Source organism: Phacochoerus africanus, chromosome 2 (genome assembly GCF_016906955.1).
Source record: "Phacochoerus africanus isolate WHEZ1 chromosome 2, ROS_Pafr_v1, whole genome shotgun sequence".
Classification (NCBI taxonomy): domain Eukaryota; kingdom Metazoa; phylum Chordata; class Mammalia; order Artiodactyla; family Suidae; genus Phacochoerus; species Phacochoerus africanus.
In genome coordinates, this window is record NC_062545.1 from 74,358,756 (window position 1) to 74,380,086 (window position 21,331).

General features: G+C 40.2%; 1 protein-coding gene across 2 annotated transcripts in view; it reads left to right on the forward strand.

Moving 5' to 3' along the window:
• AFG1L (AFG1 like ATPase) overlaps positions 1 to 21,331 on the forward strand; it is a 223,129-nt gene that overhangs the window by 37,284 nt on the left and 164,514 nt on the right. Inside the window, exons 2-3 of one of the 2 annotated variants that reach the window (XM_047762231.1) lie at positions 106 to 329; positions 16,430 to 16,481. The exons of the other annotated variant lie outside the window; for it this stretch is intronic. Coding sequence (XP_047618187.1) covers positions 106 to 329; positions 16,430 to 16,481 — 276 coding nt within the window. The remainder of the gene's footprint in view (positions 1 to 105; positions 330 to 16,429; positions 16,482 to 21,331) is intronic. 2 annotated transcript variants of the gene reach the window in all.

Sequence of the window (21,331 nt, forward strand, 5' to 3'; positions counted from 1 at the left end):
ATAACCGGCTAAAAGTTTTAATGTGACCATTAAGCAATAATATAGAATCTATGAAATGTCTTTATTTCGGAATGTTTCAAATTTTACATATATTTTTGTTTATAGCCTATACAATTCAGACCTCTGAGAGTATATCTCCAGCTGCTGCTACAGAGGCTTATTCAAAAGCTTTGGCTGTTTGCCATGGACCACTGGACCACTATGACTTTCTGATCAAAGCTCGTGAGCTAAAGGATGATGAACATCAAAGAAGAGTCATACGGTGTTTGCAGAAATTACATGAGGACCTTAAAGGATACAGTATAGAGGCAGAGGGCCTTTTTTCAAAGGTGAGGTTTGTGTGACATTAAAGATTGAACAGTTAAAAATATAAGCATTTAAAAAATGAATTAAATGCAGTTGGGTACAATCATAAAACAGCTTGAAAGTTTCCTATTAGTTCCTTTGCTTTAAACAAGCTCTTTTGGATCCCCGTTCCCGACCTCTTGATGTTCCATAGCTTTCTTTTGCCTTCAGGGGCTTCAAATAGCTTCATATTGAAGTATTTAAAAAATACCTAAATACCAGTCCAAGTGAAAACTTGCGTGCAGTTCAAAGCTCCCCCTGCTTCCAGCACAGGCCTGGCCCAGCAGTGGAGAAGGGGAAGTGACTTATTCTCTCTCCCTCCTTCTCTCTCTGCTGGCTTCTTTAGGTCAGAACGAGGGGGATAGAAGACTGGAGCGAGTGAAACTGCAGAGTCTTAAGTGACCAGTGAAGGGCCTTTAGCGTGGCAGATGCTGGCATGCCAGCTCTTTGTAAGGGGTTTCGGATGGGATCTTCAGCCACAAGGACCTCCCCACTGCTCCACTCTGTGGCTGAGCTCTTAGGACTCTCTCGGAACAACCTCTCACACCACTGTGTGGGGCTGGGACATGCTTGCCCTTGCACTTAGCCTTGTAGGACTGCTCTAGCCAGGTCACCATCATGGTGTAGAGGTATAACATCTTCTTTCTTGAACCCCTCATGCATGGGCAGCTTCTGCCATCCTCCTGCCCTTGGGCTCTGCAGGTGGAAGAAGCAAGCCCCAGTGTCTGTCTTTGTCCTGTACACCCCCATACTCCTGGGGACATGGGTCAAGTTCTTCTGTGAACTTGTCCCCACCCTGCTTTGATTGCTGCCTATAGATTTTCTCACCCAAAGGATGCCTGTTTTGCCTTAATTCTAATCTCTTTGGATACTTCTCTTGGGGACTCCGAACCACCCCACCACTGCCAACACACACACACACACACACACACACACACACACACACACACACACACACACACACGGCATGAGGTTCTTCTGGGGGAAACAACTTTCTGCCTTGATTACTTTTTTTTTTTTTTTGTGGCCGTTTCTTTTTCTTTTTAAGTAATTTCTGCATGGATACAACTAGAGCTTCTCTTTACTACCTCCCCTGTCCTCAACTTTGAGTTTTTGCCAAAATTCTGAGACAGCAAGAAAACCCCCATTCCTTATTCTGCTATGGAAGCCACTGTCATCAGAGGTGTCATCCTCAAATCGTGAAGGATATTAACAGCGATAAGAATTAGAATATGTTTCAGCCTAAGAAACTAGTTTTCCTTTAATTGACTGACCAAACCACCTTCCCACTGCCCTTTTATTAGAAGGTCTTTAGAAGAAAGTACTGAATAACTATGTTAGTAGTACTTTATTTAAAAACTCTAATGAAAATTTTACTTTTTTTTGTGTGTGTGTGTCTTTTTAGGGCCACACTGGAGGCATATGGAGGTTCCCAGGCTAGGGGTCTAACTGGGGCTACAGCTGCCAGCCTGCGCCACAGCCATAGCAACAGCAATGCCAGACCTGAGCCGTGTGTGTGACCTACATCACAGCTTTTGGCAACGCTGGATCCTTAACTGACTGAGCGAGGCCAGGGATCGAACCCACAACCTCGTGGTTCCTAGCCAGATTTGTTTCTGCTGTGCCACGATGGGAACTCCTGAAAATTTTACCTTTTTAAAAAGCACTTGTGAGTGTAATAAAATACATGGTTTCGTTTTTATATAGAGAAAAAGACTTATTGTGTTTACATCTTTTGGTTAAAAGGAATAGAGAATCATTTGAGTTTGAGAAAAATGGAGATACAGAATAAGATTACATAAGAAAATAGGAATGGAGGTCATATCTGTCACTTAGCCAGGCTTCACAGATGAGGCTCAGATCTGGCGTCGCAGTGGTGTAGGCCTGCAGCGGTTGCTCCAATTCAACCCCTAGCCCAGGAACTTCCATATGCTATGGGTGCAGCCCTAAAAAGACAAAAAAAAAAAAAATCGTACTCCTAAGAAATTTTCCTGTAAGGGTAAACCATAATGTTAGAATAAAATGCACCTTCTTCACAAGATGCTAGAATTATTAATCAATGAGAAGAAAATTGGTGGCAGACAAATTTCTAGACAGGCTGCTTTCACTTACCTACATAATGTTGTTTCCTCTAATAAAAATTTGAAAAAATTATGAGCAGATGACCATGCTCTATGAGCCACAAACTCTGGAAAAATGAGCATTTATGAACACTTTTCTTCTGTTATCAAATAAAACCTACAACCAGGTTAATTGACACATTTAATGTATGCATAATTGTTATTGTGTTGTGAGGTAATTAGGCATAAATGGTAAGTAGTTCATGTAAATCACTATAATTAGAATTACTTTTACACAGCCAAATCAAGCATTTCTAGAGTCATGGAGAGAGAATTAAACAGAGTGTAGAGCTACTCTGAAAATTTCTGTTTCCGTTAATCAGGGGTACATAGACAGCCAGGTTTTACCATCTCTTGGGAGGAGACACCATAGCCAAAGAGACCTGGGAATTGGGGAAGGGGAGCAGGGGACAAAATTCCTTTTCCTTTTCTCCTGCTTTCCACAAAATAATTTTGTTTTCCCCTAATGAGAAATTATCTCCTTTTAGCACCTATGATCTTTTATTTGAATATTGCTCCTCAACCTCCTAAGAACAAGTGCATATAGCAGGGAGAAAAGACCTGTGCTAACCTAAGGTCTTGGTGCTTTCCTTGACCTGTCTTCTAGCACCTGGAGGCTGAGAACAAGAGACCTAGAATGCTGGGCTGTGGACTTTTCTCTCAGGAGATGCAAGAGGTCTAGCTGTCTGGATCCCTTCAGTTATTTATCCAGGATGGGTGGTTTGCTGTTTTTCTTCAGTTCTCCCTACTCTCCCCAGCTAAGGGAGTGAACAATATTGTCTCTGTTCCTCTTCATAGAACCGGTATTTCCTATAGGTGAAGCAGGTTGAGCAGTGTGATTTAGGTAAAGCATCCCTGATCCCTGGTAATTTATCCTTTAGAACATCATAAGCAGCACTGGATATGAAATAGATAACATCTATAGCTACAGCTTTATTAAAAAGACCAGGCAACTATCTATCTGTCTGTCCATTTATCATCTATCATCTGTGTATCTATTTTGGCTGCACCTGTGGCATATGGAAATTTCCTGGCCAGGGATTGAATCTGAGCTGCAGCTACAACCTTCGCCAGCAGCTGTGCAGTGCAAGATCCTTAACCTGCTGTGCCAGGCCCAGAAATATATACATTTTTTTTTGCTTTTTAGGGCTTCACCTGCAGCATATGGAAGTTCCCAAGCAAGGGGTTGAATCAGAGCTACAGCCGTAGGCCTAACCACTGCCACAGCAGTATCCAAGCTGAGTCTGTGACCTACACCACAGCTCATGGCAGTGTCAGAGCCTTAACCCACTGATCGAGGCCAGGGATCAAACCCACAACCTCATGGTTACAGTCGGATTCATTTCCGCTGCACCACAACAGGAACTCTGAGAAATGTTTTTAAATGAATATTTTCTTCTATCAAATTTTTATGAAAGCTGAAGCAAAAGATTATGTCCTAACCCAGTGACAGCATTATCTGTAAGAAAGTGAGATTGGGAGTCAAGCTACATTTTGTTTTGTGAACTAACACAGGCCGACTCATTTAAAAAATGAAATTTGAGAAGCAGTGTAATGGGTCTGCTTCTGTCTCCAGAATAAACCAATGTATTCAACTACATCTTAAGTTTTGTCATGGTTCTAAAGGTAAAACTATGCCATTAACCTAGATGAGAATTTTTTTTGAGTTTTTTTTCTTCCAATTTTATTGAGATATATTTGACATATAGCATTACATAAGTTAAGGTGAACCAGCACAGTGATTTGACTTACATGTACATCTTGAAATGATTACTGTAATAAGTCCACTGAAATCCATTATCTTATATAGATACAAAAGAAAAGAAAAAGACAAAAAAAGTTTTTTCTTGCAATGGGAACTCAGGATTCACTCTCCTAAGAACTTTCACATTTAACATACAGCAGTGTTAATTATATTAAGCATGTTGTACATTACATCCCTGGTAATTAGTTCCTTTAACTGTGGGTTTGTACCTTTTGACTACCTTCATCCATTTCTCCCATTCCTCACCTCCCAGATGAGAATGTCTTTTGTAAATTCCTTAAAATGAATGTAAAGAAAAGGGGTATAGCCCTATTTTATAACGTCTAAGATAGGTATAGCCCTGTTTTACAACGAGCTTTCAACAGAGCAGATGCAAGTGGTATTGTTTTATTTCCCTCCAGTTTCTTCTCATTCAATGCATTCTTCACAGTGTATCAAGAATACTTCTAACAGGTAATCGGATTGAGCCATTCTCCTGCTTAAGGCTTCTCACTGCCCTCAGAGAAAGTACAAACTCATTAGTGTGTTCTACAAGGTCCTTGAGAGCCTGCCTGGTTCCAGCCTCTTGCCAACCTCATCTATCTTTGTTCTCTGCTGGCAATAAAAGCACCAGCTGTGACAAGCTAGTTGAAGATCCTTAGAGAAGACTGGGGCCTTCTCTTGTCTCCGGGTCTTTGTTAATACTGCCTGTCCTCCTATCCTTTTACTATGGCCCATCTCACGTTGTCCACCTGGTGACCACATACTCCTTTAGGAAGTATAATATTGTTTTCTGGTTCTTCCAGGCCTGCAGACCCTAACTCACTGCCTGGTACAAAGTAGGTGCTCAATGCTCAATCCATATTTTTAAATGAAAAAGATATGATTATTTGAATGAATAACAAAGCCATCACTGAAGATTCAAAAAATAATTCTCTGCCGACTCTGAAAGCAGTTGTCCTGGTGGCTGAGTCTATCCATGTGTCTGTGTGAGATTACAGGTGTTTCCCGTAAGTTCCTATATTACTTACTTCTCTTTGGACATGTTTGAGTTCTCATTTCCTCCATAGTATCAGTTCTTAGAAAATCCAGGAGAAGCGAGGAAGGCCATTTTAATTCCTCAATTTCAGAACGTCAAGCAGGTTCAGACTGAAGAATATTTTCCCATCCTTCTTTTGCTAAACTCCGGGTCAGTTTGAGAATCATGCTCATGACCTGGACGTCCCTCAGAACGAGTGGTGGACTGGAGTAGATCACACCTGGCTTATCTTCACCTAGGCTGCTCCAGAATTCCAGCATCAAGAGTGGGCGAACATAGCAGATTTGCTGAGGAAATTGTCTCCTGCTTTTGTCTCCCACTCACACATATAGGCACTTGGAAGTGCTTGTCGCTTGAACACATGGAGCATTAAAAAGTCATTTCCATCTTCAAATTCTAAATCAGAAATTGAGCCATTTCTTATGGTAGTTGTTTTATAGGTTTAACCCCCCACAACACACACACACACACACACACACACACACACACACACACACACACACACACACTTGCTAGTTATTTAGGTACTTAAAAGGCTTAATTATATTAGTAAACTGAACAAATTGGTATACCGTGGGTTACAAGGGTTCTTTGGCAAATCAGCTGAAGGCATTTTAAAAAGACTTTCACTTAAGAATTTATGGGTGCTAATTCTTTAGTTTTTAAAGATCTTAGAAACCTGGAATAATGTACTTTTATCAAACAGTAGTCTATGTTGAGAATGATTTAATGCTTGTTTTAAAAGATGTAATTATGCTCAGCATTCCAGCTGGAATCATTGTCTCGTATTCTGTCATTTTGGGGAATAATAATGGAATGGTAAGAGGAGTGGGGAGAAACAGGAAAAGTGGTATTCCTGCATTTTAAATAAATTGAAAACAACACTTTACTTTAAAGCATCACTGTTATTATCTAATTGTTGGAAGGGAAGTTATGCTGGACTAGCAGATAGACAGTAACCCAGGAAGGTGAGGGACATTCTATTTTTTTTTTTTTTTTGTCTTTTGTCTTTGTTGTTGTTGTTGTTGTTGCTATTTCTTGGGCCGCTCCCGCGGCATATGGAGGTTCCCAGGCTAGGGGTTGAATCGGAGCTGTAGCCACCGGCCTATGCCAGAGCCACAGCAACGCGGGATCCGAGCCGCGTCTGCGACCTACACCACAGCTCACGGCAACGCCGGATCGTTAACCCACTGAGCAAGGGCAGGGACCGAACCTGAAACCTCATGGTTCCTAGTAGGATTCGTTAACCACTGCGCCACGACGGGAACTCCGGGACATTCTGTTTTAACTTGTGACTTTGTTGAGAATCACCCTGGGTTATTTAAGATTTTTTTTTTCTATTATAGTTGATTTTCAATGTTCTGTAAATTTATGCTGTACAGCAAAGTGGCCCAGTCATTTATATATATATATATATATATATATATATATATATATATATCCTTTTTCTCACTTTATCTTAACATCATGTTCCATCACAAGTGAGTAGATATAATTCCATATGCCATACAGCAGGATCTCATTGCTTAGCTACTCCTTGGGTTATTTTTTAATGCCATAATTTTTGTATCATAAGGAACAAGGATAAAGTTAGAATAATTAAATCAAAATATTGGGAATGATGGTGACAGGTGTTTGCTTTGCAGAAATTAAAGGAATAGTTTTGAGAGCAACTATCTACCATGCAAATATGCAGGTACTTTTGGGCTAATTTTAGACTTCGTTCAAGAGTAAGAGTGATACAGTAATTAGTTACCTTACCAAATTTTGTTTGTTTTGTTTTTGTTTGTTTGTTTCTCCCCACTTTTTATTTTGGAAAATTTCAACAATACAGTTAAAACCACTAGTGATTAACATTTTGCCATATTTGTTCTCTCCCTCAATATTTTTTCTTTAATGATCTGAAATTAAGTTGTAGCATTATAAGACTCAACCTCCAAAAACCTCATTATGTATCTCCTAATAAGGGCTTTCTCCTGCATAACTATATCACCATTATCACGCCCAAGAAATTTAACATCAATGTAGTGATAACTAAAATAGGGTCACCCAATTCAGCAAATAAAAATATGGAATGTCCAGTTATACTTGAATTGCAGATAAATAATCAATGGGTTTTTAGTATATGTATGTCTCATGTAATGTTTGGGACATGTATATACAAAAAAATTGTTTGATGTCAATCTGAAATTCAGATTCATCGTGTATTTTATCTGACAACCTAAAATATGAAGTCCATATTCAAATTTCTTCAGTCGTCCCCCAGATGTTTTTTTTAACTGTGTGTATGTGTGTGTTTGGATCCAAGATTCATGCTTTACATTTGATTCTGTCTAATAAAATTTTGGTAGAACAATTATCAGATATTTACCTTAAAAAATATAAACCCTGGATTAGATTCTTTCTGTGAAAATGGTCTTTTATGTATATAAAATTCAAAACATAAATTTTTACTAAATATAATGGTTTGGAGTGCATGTATAACAACTAGGACCCAAAACACTAGTACATCGTTGCATTTCCTTATTGGACAATTGGCAGTATATTCATATTCTTTAAAAAAAAATTAATGATATTTTCCTGACACTTGCTTTTTTTATTCTCCTCCATTTTGATTTAGGTTATTATGGTAAGTCTCCTAAATTTGAGATACTCTCTTGACTAGATAACTTTGAGTTTAGGTTTTTTTTTTTTAGATTCCACATATGAGGTCATTTGATATTTGTCTTTCTCTTTTTTTTTTGTCTTTTCTAGGGCCATTCCCACGGCATATGGAGGTTCCCAGGCTAGGGGTCTAATGGAGCTACAGCTGCCGGCCTACGCCAAAGCCACAGCAATGCAGGATCCGAGCCGTGTCTGCAACCTACACCACAGCTCATGGCAATGCCAGGTCCTTAACCCACTGAGCAAGGCCGGGGATGGAACCCACAACCTCATGGTTCCTAGTCGGATTTGTTAACCACTGAGCCACGATGGGAACTCCTTCTCTTATTTTTTTTTAGTATAATGCTCTCAGTGTCTGTCCATGTTGTCACAAATGGCAGGATTTCCTTCCTTTTTAATGGTTGAATAATATTCTAGTGTGTATGTGTGTGTTTGGGTGTATATAATATTTTCATCATTCTTTCATTATTCATCCATCATCGGACACTTAGGTTGTTTCCATGTCTTGGCTATTGTAAATAATACTGCAGTGAACAAGGAGGTGCAGATGTCTTTTGGAGTAACTGCCATCCTGTTTTCCGTAATGGCTATAACAATTTACATTTCTAACAACAGTGCGTCAGGGTTCCCTTTTTTCCACATCTTCAACACTTATTTCTCATTTTTTTTTGATGGTAGCCATTCTAACAGGTGCGAGATAATAGCTCATTGTGGTTTTGTTTTGCATATCTTGATAATTGGTGATAAGCATCTTATCATGTGCCTGTCAGCCACCTGTATGACTTCTTTGGAAAAAATGTCTCTTCAGAGTTTCTGCCCTTTTTTGTTGTTGTTGTTGTTTTGTTTTTGTCTTTTTGCTATTTCTTTGGGCCGCTTCCGTGGCATATGGAGGTTCCCAGGCTAGGGGTCTAATCGGAGCTGTAGCCACCGGCCTATGCCATAGCCACAACAACGCCAGATCCAAGCCGCATCTACGACCTACATGACAGCTCACAGCAATGCCGGATCCTTAACCCACTGAGCAAGGCCAGGGATCGAACCCACAACCTCCTGGTTCCTAGTCAGATTCGTTAACCACTGCACCACAACAGGAACTCCAGTTGCCTTTTTTTTTTTTGTCAAATCCAAAAAGTAATTGCTGAGACCAATGTCAAACAGTTTACTGCCTGTTCTCTTTTAGGGTTTTATGGTTTCAAGTCTATAAGCCATTTTGAGTTGGTTTTTGTGTATGATATAAGCTAGCAGTCCTGTTTCACTTTTTTGCATGTGGCTGTACAGTTTTCGCAATACCATTTATTGAAGAAACTATCCTTTACTCTTGGTTCTTTTGTATACCTGTGGCTCTTTTGAGATAAATTAATTGATCATATATGTGTGGGTTCATTTCTGGGCTTTCTCTTCTGTTCCATTGATCTATGTGTTTTACTGCCAGTACCATACTGTTTTATTATAGTTTTCTCTTGAGAATAGATACTTTCAGATACTTTTATAAATACTTACATCAGGCCACTAATATAGTTAAGTAAAACATATTATGACATCAGTTAGAATGCTTTCAGTTGTGAATAACAGAAAACCCAACTAAAATTGGGTTAAACATTTCAAGTAATCAGTTGGCTCATGAAGAAGTCCAGGAAATTCTATAGGTAGGTGCAGTGTATGAGAGCCCAGGCTCCATTACTGACTTGGAGATCTTCTTGATTTTGCCTTCCTATTATTTTGGCTTTGTATTCAGCTTGGGTTATGTCAAAGTGATAAACTACCATCACATCTATGCACCATATTGCCCAGAAGGCAAGAGCTTTTCTTTTACTTAGTGTTGAACAGAGCTCTGCTTGATAGAACTTAGGTCATAAGCTCATCCTTGGACCCCTCATCTAGTTGCAGAGCATAGAGCTGGGAGTGGGGTCATTCTCACTTGAAGGATATGGCTGCTGCACAGTTGTGGAAAGAGTGGAATGGAATGGATGTGTGAGGGAGTTGAGGCATAGTTACATGTAAAGATAACTTCCAAAAAGAAGACATGCATTTGAGGTATTTTCTTTTCTTTTCTTTTCTTTTTTAGGGCCACACCCACAGCATATGGAGGTTCCCAGGCTAGGGGTTGAATTGGAGCTGTAGCTGCCAGCCAATGTCATAACCACAGCAACTCGGGATCCGAGCTGCGTCTGCGACCTACACCACAGCTCACGGCAACACCGGATCCTTAACCCATTGAGTGAGGCCAGATATTGAACCTGTGTCCTAATGGATACTTGTCAGGTTCATTAACTGCTGAGCCATGACAGGAACTCCTGAGGTATTTTCTAGTAATATGGTGTTTGCACTAAAATTCCATATTTCACCAAGTCTTTTTGTGAAACATTTGAGAGACGTCTGACTGAAGTTGCTGTGGCCACAGAAGGATCTCTTATTCTAAAGTGCTGAGAATCCAGTGGTCCTCTGACTATGATTATAATCACCATCACCTCAAGACACTTGTGTTTGCTTGTTTATGCAAGGCTATGATTAAGGTAATAAATGTAAAGAAGGCTGATTTATTTTAGAACTAATGGCTGTTTGGAACTATCCACATTGATTCTGGGATGAACTCAAAGCATATGGTCCAACAAAATTTTCCTACTGCTGTCTTCAGACTTTGTTTGTTCTATTTTTCTTGCTTTTGTTAATATAAAGTTTTAAAATACATTAGGTAACTAATATTGATTGTAGGGAAGATCAGTCAATTAGCAAGTGACTTATAAACCAGAGATAGGGATCCCAACAAAAGACAGTACAGGAGTGAGAGGGGGAGATTTTTATGACAATGAGTCAGCTCTCATCTTTTGTTTCTGTATGTAGTCTATATCCAGATTTTTTGCTTTTGCTGTTTGTTACTGCTCACCATTGCCTGTAATTCATTAAGGCATTAATTCAACACTCATTTTTGAGCGTCTGCCCTGTGTGTTGTGCTGTGGACACTAAAGTGGTTTATGTCCCTGTCCCTGCCAGGAGGAGATCCTGTTGTAGTTTAGCAGCATCAGGAGCTTGTCTTCTAGGCGTTGTGTGGGGGTGGCAGGTGGTGGCTGTGGTTGTATGTGACTTCTTATGCATATGTTCGCTCCATCCTTCTCCCCCACTTCTCCTCATGGTCCCCACAAGGCCCTTTGTTTCTGAGATCTTCCCCTCCCAGATGCCCACCCTCGGGGCCTGTCTCTCGAGGGTCAATCTGTCTTCTGCCTTTCCCACCCTGCTTTCTCAGCTAACCCTCCTCTGTCAACGTACCATCTTCTAATGCCTTGTTAAAATCTGTAATCACTGACTTTTCTAGTCCTGTTCTCTTCGTACATAATACCTTTTTTTATTCCTTAACTCTTCTTGTGTTGTGGCCAATGGGTCCTCTGTCAGAAGCATTATCTTCTCTTCTTTAAATCAAACTTTTTAATGGAAAGGGAAAAAAACCCATGTATTCTTGGTAACAAATTAAAACGTTATGAAAGAATGTTTAATTAAAATTAAGTCCCTCTTATCACCTCCATTCCCTTTCCAGAGACATTCACTGTTGACAGTTTCTTGCAGAGCCACCCCCCATGAGCTTTCTCTTTCTTTCATGTGAATGTTCTACAATTTAATAGCTTATAATAATGGTATAGTATTCTATCATATAAATATACCGATATCCTACCCAAATAATGGAATGATAACATATCCTATTAGTGGACTATACCTGCATCTTTGAATACATGTGTAGGTACTCCTTTAGAAATGGAATTTTTGGGGAGTTCCCGTCGTGGCGCAGTGGTTAACGAATCCGACTAGGAACCATGAGATTGCGGGTTCGATCCCTGCCCTTGCTCAGTAGGTTGCCGATCCGGCGTTGCCGTGAGCTGTGGTGTAGGTTGCAGACGCAGCTCGGATCCCGCGTTGCTGTGGCTCTGGCATAGGCCGGTGGCTACAGCTCCGATTAGACCCCTAGCCTGGGAACCTCCATATGCCGCGGGAGCGGCCCAAGAAATAGCAACAACAACAACAACAACAACAACAAAAAAGAAATGGAATTTTTAAAGGGTATACACCTTACGTTCTGATAGACAATGCCAAAGAGGTTGTAGCAATTCATAATTTTACGTTTATGAGCCTTCCTATCTCCCTACATCTTTTTTTTTGTCTTTTTTTTTGTCTTATTGCTATTTCTTTTGGGCCGCTCCTGTGGCATATGGAGGTTCCCAGGCTAGGGGTCTAATCGGAGCTGTAGCCACTGGCCTACGCCAGAGCCACAGCAATGCGGGATCCGAGCTGCATCTGCAACCTACACCACAGCTCACGGCAACGCCAGATCGTCAACCCACTGAGCAAGGGCAGGGACCAAACCCGCAACCTCATGGTTCCTAGTCGGATTCGTTAACCACTGTGCCATGACAGGAACTCCTCCCTACATCTTTGATTATACTGTATCCTCTCAGACTTTTAGATTTTTGTCATGGTGATATTTCATTGTTATTTTAAGTCACATCTTTCTTATTTTGAATGGGATTAAGTATACTTTCAAAGGTTTAAGCCATTTGCCACTTGTTTTTGTTATTGATTTAAAGGCTATTTTTTTAAACTAAGGAAATAAGTTCTTGCCTGCAATAAATGTTACAATTTTTTGCAATTTATTATTTGCCTTTTTACTTTTCTTAGTTTTTTTTTTCCCCCTCCAACAGAAATGTTTATTTCTTTTAATGTATCTATCTTTTTCTTAAACTTTGGGGGTTTATTACACTTCAAGACTAAAAATAAATTCACAGGAAGATGTTCATAAAGATGCTGAGGAGAAGAATTACAAGAGAAGTGAAAAATTTAACTTGACAGGCTATGGTTCCTAAGAAAGTGGTGGGGGAGGTGAGGACTGAAATCCAGAAATTGATAGAAGATTGCATAGGAAGAGGAAGCATCTTCCTTTGTCCCAGGAGGGAGAGAGGAAGGGGGGTGCAGATATGGGTGGGATTGCAATTTCATATAGGAAGTTGAAGGAGTTCCAACCCAATGTCTTCTGTTTTCTCTTTATGAAGAAGTAGACATCTACTTAAAGCGATAGAGGAAGTGTAGTTTAGCTTGCATGAAGCTGAGAAGGCTCCAGAGAATTGCTGCAGGGACAGAGGGTGAACTAACCAGTGAAACAGACTTGTTGGCACGATAGAGGGTTTGACACGATGGAGGAACCCTCCTCAGGGCTTTCAGATGTTCCTCACCAATCTTCAGAAGTCTGAATGAACAGGAGGGAAAGTCAGTATCTTAGTATGAGGTTTTTCTATTTTTAGCAATCCTTTAGTCATCCTTCCATAATTTATTTCTAGTTTTATTCCATAATGGTTGGAGTGCAGTGATTATTTGGATTTATTGAGGTTTCCTTTATGGCTTAGAACATGGGTGATATTTGAAATTGTGCTTCATGTTTTTGTTGTTGTTGTTGCTATTTCTTGGGCCGCACCCGCGGCATATGGAGGTTCCCAGGCCAGGGGTCTAATCGGAGCTGTAGCCACCGGCCTATGCCAGAGCCACAGCAACGCGGGATCTGAGCCGCATCTGCAACCTACACCACAGCTCACGGCAACGCCGGATCGTTAACCCACTGAGCAAGGGCAGGGATCGAACCTGCAACCTCATGGTTCCTAGTCAGATTCGTTAACCACTGCACCACAACGGGAACTCCCTGCTTCATGTTTTTAAATGTATTCTTGATTTGTTTCGTAGAGTTTGCCGAGATAAAAAATAGCTTGAGTGTACATTAATGTTCAGATCTTTGAGAGGGGTGTGTCAAAGGGTTTGGTGTTTCTTTTTTCATGGTCCACATGTTTGAATACAAGCAGATACCACTACATGAAGTCTGCAGTCTTCAGGGTGAGCAAGTGGGCCTTGTGATTAGGCATGCAGGGGTGGGCTGTGACCTGACACTTCCCTGTGTCCTGCGCTGCACCCAATAGATAAGGAAATGGCAGCTTGTAGTATTGGGTGTGGCTTACCCAGAGTCACACAGCTCCTAAGTAGCAGAACCAGAATTTGTACCCAGGTCTTTTGGGTTCAACTCTAATACTCTTCCTCTATGTCTTTTACGTTTAGTGGAGGTAGGTGACAGTTTTCCACTGTCTTAGGCTTACCATCTGCACATCACTGTACTTTACCATCTGCTTACCATCACTGTACAATGTCACTGGATCTTTATCAAAAGCCCATTAGAGAAGGTGTCATCATTGCTACTTCACAAATTCCCTAAGATATAAGTAACACGTCAAATCTTATAACTGGTCACTGGAGAAACTTATGTTCAGATTTTCAAGTCTTTGTGTAAAGTGTGTGTATTTTAGGAGCTGGGCATATATCAGAGTCCTGGCAGGAAACTGTTCACAGCAGTTTCAAATAGAGACTCAATCAAGAGATGACTTAGTCTCGGGCTGGGCAGGCCCAAGGCAGCAAACAAGGGATGGAGGAGTGAAGGAGGAGCCTGAATAGAGCTGGAGCTGTGGCCCCAGGGCCTGGGGGTTCTGGAGGGATGCAGCTCTTCCAGAGACAGGGCACTGAAGCAGGGAGGGAAAGGGATTACCCCTCCCTCCTGTCTCCTGGAAGGAGTACCTCCCAGGGGCAGTACTAGCCAGCAAGGCTAGCATCTCACAGTGGAGAGCAGGATGGATGAGACCGGGGGTGGGGGTGGGGGTGGGGGTGGGGGGGTGTAGGGATGGGAGCACATGGAGAATCCCAGCACCCAGGAACTTCGCCAGGGTGGAGTGCCCTGAGACAGAAGAACAAATTAGAGGAAATTAAAACATTGAAAAAGGAAATTTAACGGACCCGAAAATAGGGTAAATTGTGAGAAAATGTAAATTAGAAGCATGTAAATGATGTGAGTTCCTGTGTAAGTTAGTTGTTTTGAAGAAAACTGTGTGAACCTAACTCTCCCTGAATTCACCGCTATGAATAAAGAATTAAAAACTTCTTTAAGACCCATTTTACAGCCTTCTAAAGAGTCTTACTGTTCTCCATTCGATCCTCTGATTTCCCCCTTAAAATATAGATTTTAAAATCATTTGAAATAATTTCAGTAATTTTTGGAAGACTGAAATTTTATTGGGAGAAAATGAGCTTGTCTCTCCAAATGAACATACTTGATGTATATAATATAGTTAGATAATATCTAACATTTATCATTAGAGGAGTATCCATTTTGTTGATCAGTTTATTTGGAGTAAAATCTGCATCTTAAACAGTGTTTATGCCGTGCTAGATATTTATGATCCCAGATGTTTGAGGATCTTTTCCTTGGGTACTCCACAACCATATCTCTTTTTCATCTTCTAAATATTGCCATAGGAGATCCCATCGTGGCTCAGCGGAAACGAATCTGACTAATATCCATGAGGACTAATGGGATCGAACCTGCAACCCCATGGTTCCTAGTTGGATTCATTAACCACTGCCGGAGGCTACAGCTCCGATTCAAACCCTAGTCTGGGAACCTCCATATGCCGCAGGTGCAGTCCTAGAAAAGACAAAACAACAACAACAAACTGGATTTTATTCCTGCCATATAGTTTTTTTCTTTTTTTTTTTTAGGGCCACACCTGCGGCATATAGAGATGCCATGGCTAGGGGTCGAATTGGACTGGCCAACACCACAGTCACAGCAACGTAGGATCTGAGCCCTGTCTGCAACTTACACCACAGCTCACAGCAACGCCGATCCTTAACCCACTGAGCAAGGCCAGGGATTGAACCTGCAATCTCATGGTTCCTGGTCGGATTTGTTTCCTCTGCACCACAACGGGGATCTCCTGTTTCTGCTGTAGTTTTAATAACTTCTTTTCATTTCTGTGGCATACCGATTATATTGAGTACAGTTTTAATTTTGAAGTTTCTTTTTGCTGTCTGTGTAGCCTCTGTTTCCCCTGAGTTTTTCACCCCTGTGTATTTGCTGTGGCCTCCAACTTTCATAATGGAAGGGTTTTTTTCTTTTTCTTTTTTTTTCAAATTTCTATTGATTTTTGGCTGCCAATTCACCTTAGAGTCTTTTCAGATACTAATGAACTGACTGAAGGCTCCATCTTAAGAGGTTTGTTGACTAGTGTGCTCTACTATAAGGTGATCTAATAGGGACCCAGTTCTTTCTTTGGGAGAAACCCATATGTAAGTGCCTTTGGGCCTTTTTTTTCTGGAGACCATTCAGTTTCTCCAGGAAAAGGCTTCTGATCTCTCGCATGGTGAGAATGAGCCAGCCTGTTATGGTCTGGGGAGCCCATTTGTGAAAGCAGGGGAAGATTACATGGTTAGTAATTTTAAAGGGATATAAACTTAAGTTGTGTAACTTCAGAGCCTTGCTCTGAGCTAGTATGATTCTTGCCTCCTATATTAAATCTAAGTGGGGCCTCATAGCCTTTCACATTGTTTTTTTTGTACTTATTCTATGCAATAGCCCATTTTAGCCCTGTTGTTAGGAACACTATATATATGATGACATTAAATTATTTCCATGTTAGAGATTTCTAATTTGTTCTTAATTTGCAGCTTTTTTCAAGGAGCAAACCTCCAAGGGGCCTGTATGTTTATGGAGATGTTGGTAAGTGTGTTAAAGTAAGTTTTAAGTGGTCCAAACAGAAAGTTTCCCAGTTTTCACTCAGGAATAACTTCTATTTCTATCCCTCAATCCACCACCAGCAAGGGAATAGGATGAGAGGAGGTAAAATAGGGGAGAGGAGAGGAGGGTAGTTATCTTAGTTCTTATTTATTTATTTCTCACAGCGTGACTGCTGTTGAAGGCAGGATTAGTTAGCATGTTATGGTGCAAACAGTAATGTATTATGTGAGTTGATCTTGGGGAAGGAAATCACCTCTAGATAGCTTATTAGATAAATCAGAATCTCATTGCTCAGTGCCATCTGACTCAACTTAATACTTAAAAAAAAAAGCTGTTCATTTTTACTTTTAATTTCCACTAGTATTTCTACCTGTAATCTAAGCCCTTGTCCTCAGTTTCATTATTATTTTTAATTTAATGATAGTGGACATTCTGAACGACTGGTAACATTTCCTTGGTCTCCTGCTCTCATGCATTGGGCACAAAGACTCACCTTTTCTTGGAATCCTTATGAATTATTACTTACTTTCTAATTTTTCCTAATCAGTTGCTGTTGTCTTGCTTCTCCCCTGACTTCATTCTTGTTGGAGTTGTCTGTTTTCTGGTTTCTGTTTCCTTTAAACAGACCCTTTGCTCCTGGTCCCAAACCTTTCACCGGTTACCTACCTTCACTGCTGTCATGAGGGTGTCTCCTCCTTCTTCTGGCCTTGTGGCTTGTCAGTCATTTCTTTCACTGCATCCTCCGAATGCACATTTAATGTAACGAGGTCATTTTTGGGCCTCGACTGATAAACAAGCTTCAAGCTCCCCTAGAGCCATTGCAAGTCTGTATTGTGAGGAAGTTGGTGGCAGAAATTAATGATCCTAGGTAGATAAAAAAATAATAGGAGTTGAATAAGTAGTTACATACACTGCCTTAAAGATCAAATTGTGCTTGGGATTTCCCGTTGTGGCTCAGTGGTTAACAAATCCGACTAGAAACCATGAGGTTGTGGGTTCGATCCCTGGCCTTGCTCAGTGGGTTAAGGATCCGGCATTGTAGTGAGCTTTTTAGTAGGTCACAGATGCAGCTCGGATCTGGCGTTGCTGTGGCTGTGGTGTAGGCCGGTGGCTATGGCTCTGTTTAGACCCCTAGCCTGGGAACCTCCATATGCTGCGGGAGCAGCCCTAGAAAAGGCAAAAATACAAAAAAAAAAAAAGATCAAACTGTGCTTTTCTGGGTCCTCCCTCTTCTGGTTTGTTTACTAATGCCTCTAAATGCCTTTTTTATATTTATAGATTTAGAAAACCTAATAAATAGAGAATTGTTCCGTTTTCAAAAAGTGAATGATAGAGATTCTTCAAGTTCTTCAAACTTGTAGATTTAAAAAATGTGAAATAAACTCAAACTATTCATTTTCTTAGTTCATTGGCTAGTTGGTAATTTTGACACCAGTGTATACTTACTTCTTATTTAGAATGTAATTTATACCAGCCAGTTTTATGTGTATGCAACTTTAAGTATGGTAGACAGATCTCATTCTGCTGTCTTTTCTCCTTTTTTTGCCCCTTTGGAGAACGTTTACTTTCTAAACCTTCACTTTTGTGTTCAGTCATTGCTAAAATCAGCATCTTTTTTTCTCCTGTTACCTTAACCACTTAACCATAAATGGAGATGGTTAGTTAAAGCATAACTGTTTCTGCTTCTGCAAAAGGACTTAAAACAACAACAACAACAACTATGAAAGACATTGGATTTTAGTTTGGAAAATACAGCCATATCTAAGGAATTGAAGGGAGGTACAATATACATAATTCATCTGAATGCTTAAAAGAATTTGAAAAAATGTGATAGCATGGGATGTTCACACAGGCTGGGGGTGTGGCAACCTTTGGCTAGGAATATCTTTACAATGTAGAGAGAGGAAGAGAAAGGAAATCTGAAATGGGAACTGAGATCAACATTTTGGTGGCCATACTCAGTTTAGTTTAGAATACTTACAGAATAGGTAATAAAAGATTGGTCAGATTCTTATTTGGGGGGCTTGGATTCTGGGAGAATAGACTCAGAATGCCTTGATAAGCTCTTATTCTTTATTATTTTCCGTTTTTTAGACTTAGGAAACAAGTATTAAATTTTTGAAAGACTTGATGGAAAAGAGATGTCTGTTTCATAGTGTCCCCTTCCTTCTCCTTATTCCTGCCCTTGGCTTGGCCCTGTCACTCTACTCTTTCTTCCTAGATGTGTTGGGGTGATTGACTCAGACCCTCAATTCAGGGAACCCCAAGACCATTGATATCATGGTTCAATATTTCAATGTTTTCATTAATAAAGTGCTTATTAGCACATCTCATGCACAAGGCAAAAGCTGCAGTAATAGTATCTTGTGGCTGCGTTTTTACCCTACAACTGGCTTTCTTACAGCATGGTTTCAGCTCTTGACTAGCACACTGAGTGGTGATGGCAGGGTTAATGATTTCTCTGGTAGCTTAGAAGAAAATAAAGTACATTTGTGTTTATAAGTCACTTTTTTGCTGTCTCCTGGTTTAACCTCACCTGTTTTACGTTGATAATTTGATCGGTGGAAAGGTAGGCTGATTTTAAGTTTAGGAGTTGGAAAGTAAAATTCCGCTGGAGTAGGAGGCAGTGAGGGAGGCTCTACTTTCAGCTTCTTCCTGCAGGAGGTCAGCTCTGAAAAGGGTGCCACTAGAGGGGGCTCTCGAGTAGTCATTTTGGCTTCCCAACTATAGGCTTAAAAGCTAGAACTTTAATAAGAGTTTTAGGTTTTACAAATGGCTTTCCTAATAAGTATCTTTTCTTGAGAAGATTACAGAGTTTTATTTAGGATTCTGCAGAGACCAATGAAAAAACTGTGAAGTAGGTGAAACTTAGTGTTGATTTCTTCCCTACTTTCCCCCAGCATCTCCTGTCACTTCACAAATGTTTGTTGAGCATCTGCCTTGTGCCAGGCAATCTCTTGTTTCTGGAGATGTAATAGTGACACAGCCTTTGTTCACCCAAAGCTTACAAATTGTGGTAATGGCTTTGAAATATTTTCGAACATGACTCACTGTAAGAAATATATTTATGTCCTGAGGTACTGTATGCTTGAATGTGCATACCACTCACATATACATACATACATACAAAAAAACTTCTTTGTCCTGTAGGATTTCCTCCAACCTAGATTTTACTGATGCATCTCTGTGGTGTGATGTGAGTCTTCAAACTTTGTCTTTTTTCGAGATTGTTTTGGCTATCCTATGGCCTTTGCATTTCCACATTCATTTTAGAACTAGCTATAATTTCTTTAAAAAAATACTGGGATTTTGATTGAGGTTATGTTGAATCTATAGGATAATCTTACAGAGAATTGATTATTTAAACTTTTGAGTATTCCAGTCAAAGAGCATGGTATATTTCTTCATTTTAAAATATCTTTAATTTCTCTCAGTAGGGTTTTGTGGTTTATAGTGCAGAGATCTGCCATGTTTTTTGATAAATTTATTCCTATGTACTTTATGTTTTCTTTTCTTTTTCTTTTTTTAAAGCCACATCTGTGGCATATGGAAGTTCCCTGGCTAGGGGTAGAATCGGAGCTGCAGCTCCTGGCCCACAGCCACGGCAACACCAGATGTGAGCCACACCTATGACCTATGCCGAAGCTTGCTGCAAGGTTGGAGCCTTAAGCCACTGAGCAAGGCCAGGGATTGAACCTGTATCTCCACAGACACTATGTCAGGTTCTTAACCCACTGAGCCACAATGGGAACTCCCTACTTTGATTTCTAATGCTACTGCCCATGGTATTGCATTTTAAAATTTTAATTTCTATTTGATCACTGCTAGTATATAGAATCAATTGATTTTTGATGACCTTGATAAATTCAGTGATTAACTCTACTGGTTATTTGGGAGCTTCTTCAGGATTTCTTATATATGCAATCATGTCTGTGAATAAAAACAATTTTACTTTTTCCTTTACAACTTGTATGCCTTCTAGTGCTTTTTCTTGCCTCATGGTACTAGCTAGGAACTCCAATACAATTTTGAATAGAAATAATGAGAGTGGATGTCGTTGCCTTATGTCAAATTTTAGGGGAAAAGTGTTCGGTTTTCTGCAGTTAGTATCATGTTAATTGTAGGGTGGGTGTGTGTTTAATGTATTAGTTTTGGTATTGTGGAAAAATAGATATAACACAAAATTTACCATTTTAACCATTTTTAAGCCTACAGTTCAGTGGTATTACCTACATTGACATTGTTGTGCAAACATCAATGCTCTTCATCTCCCAAACATTTTTATCTTCCCGAACTGAAACTCTGTATCTATTAAACAATAACTCCTATAAGCCCCTCCCTCCTTGTCCCTGGAAACCACCATTCTACTTCTGTCTCCATGAATTTTATTACTCGAGGTACCTCATATAATTGGGGCCATGTAATATTTATTCTTTTGTTTCTGGCTTATTTCACCTAGCATAGTGTCTTCAAGATTCATCCATGTTGTAGCATGTGTCAGAATTCCATTCTTCTTTCTTTTTTGCTTTTTAGAGCTGCATGGTATATGGAGGTTCCCAGGCTAGGGGTTGACTTGGAGCTGCAGCCGCCAGCCTATACCACAGCCACAGCAACTTGGGATCTGAGCCACGTCTGCGACCTACACCACAGCTCATGGCAATGCCAGATCCTTAACCCACTGAGAGGGGCCAGGGATCAAACCTTCATCCCAGCAATCCAGAGATGCTGCTGATCGCATTGCACCACAGTGGAAACTCCTATTTTATTTTATTTTTTACTAGGAGGTCTATTTTATTTTACTCATTTATTTATTTATTTTGCTTTTTAGGGCT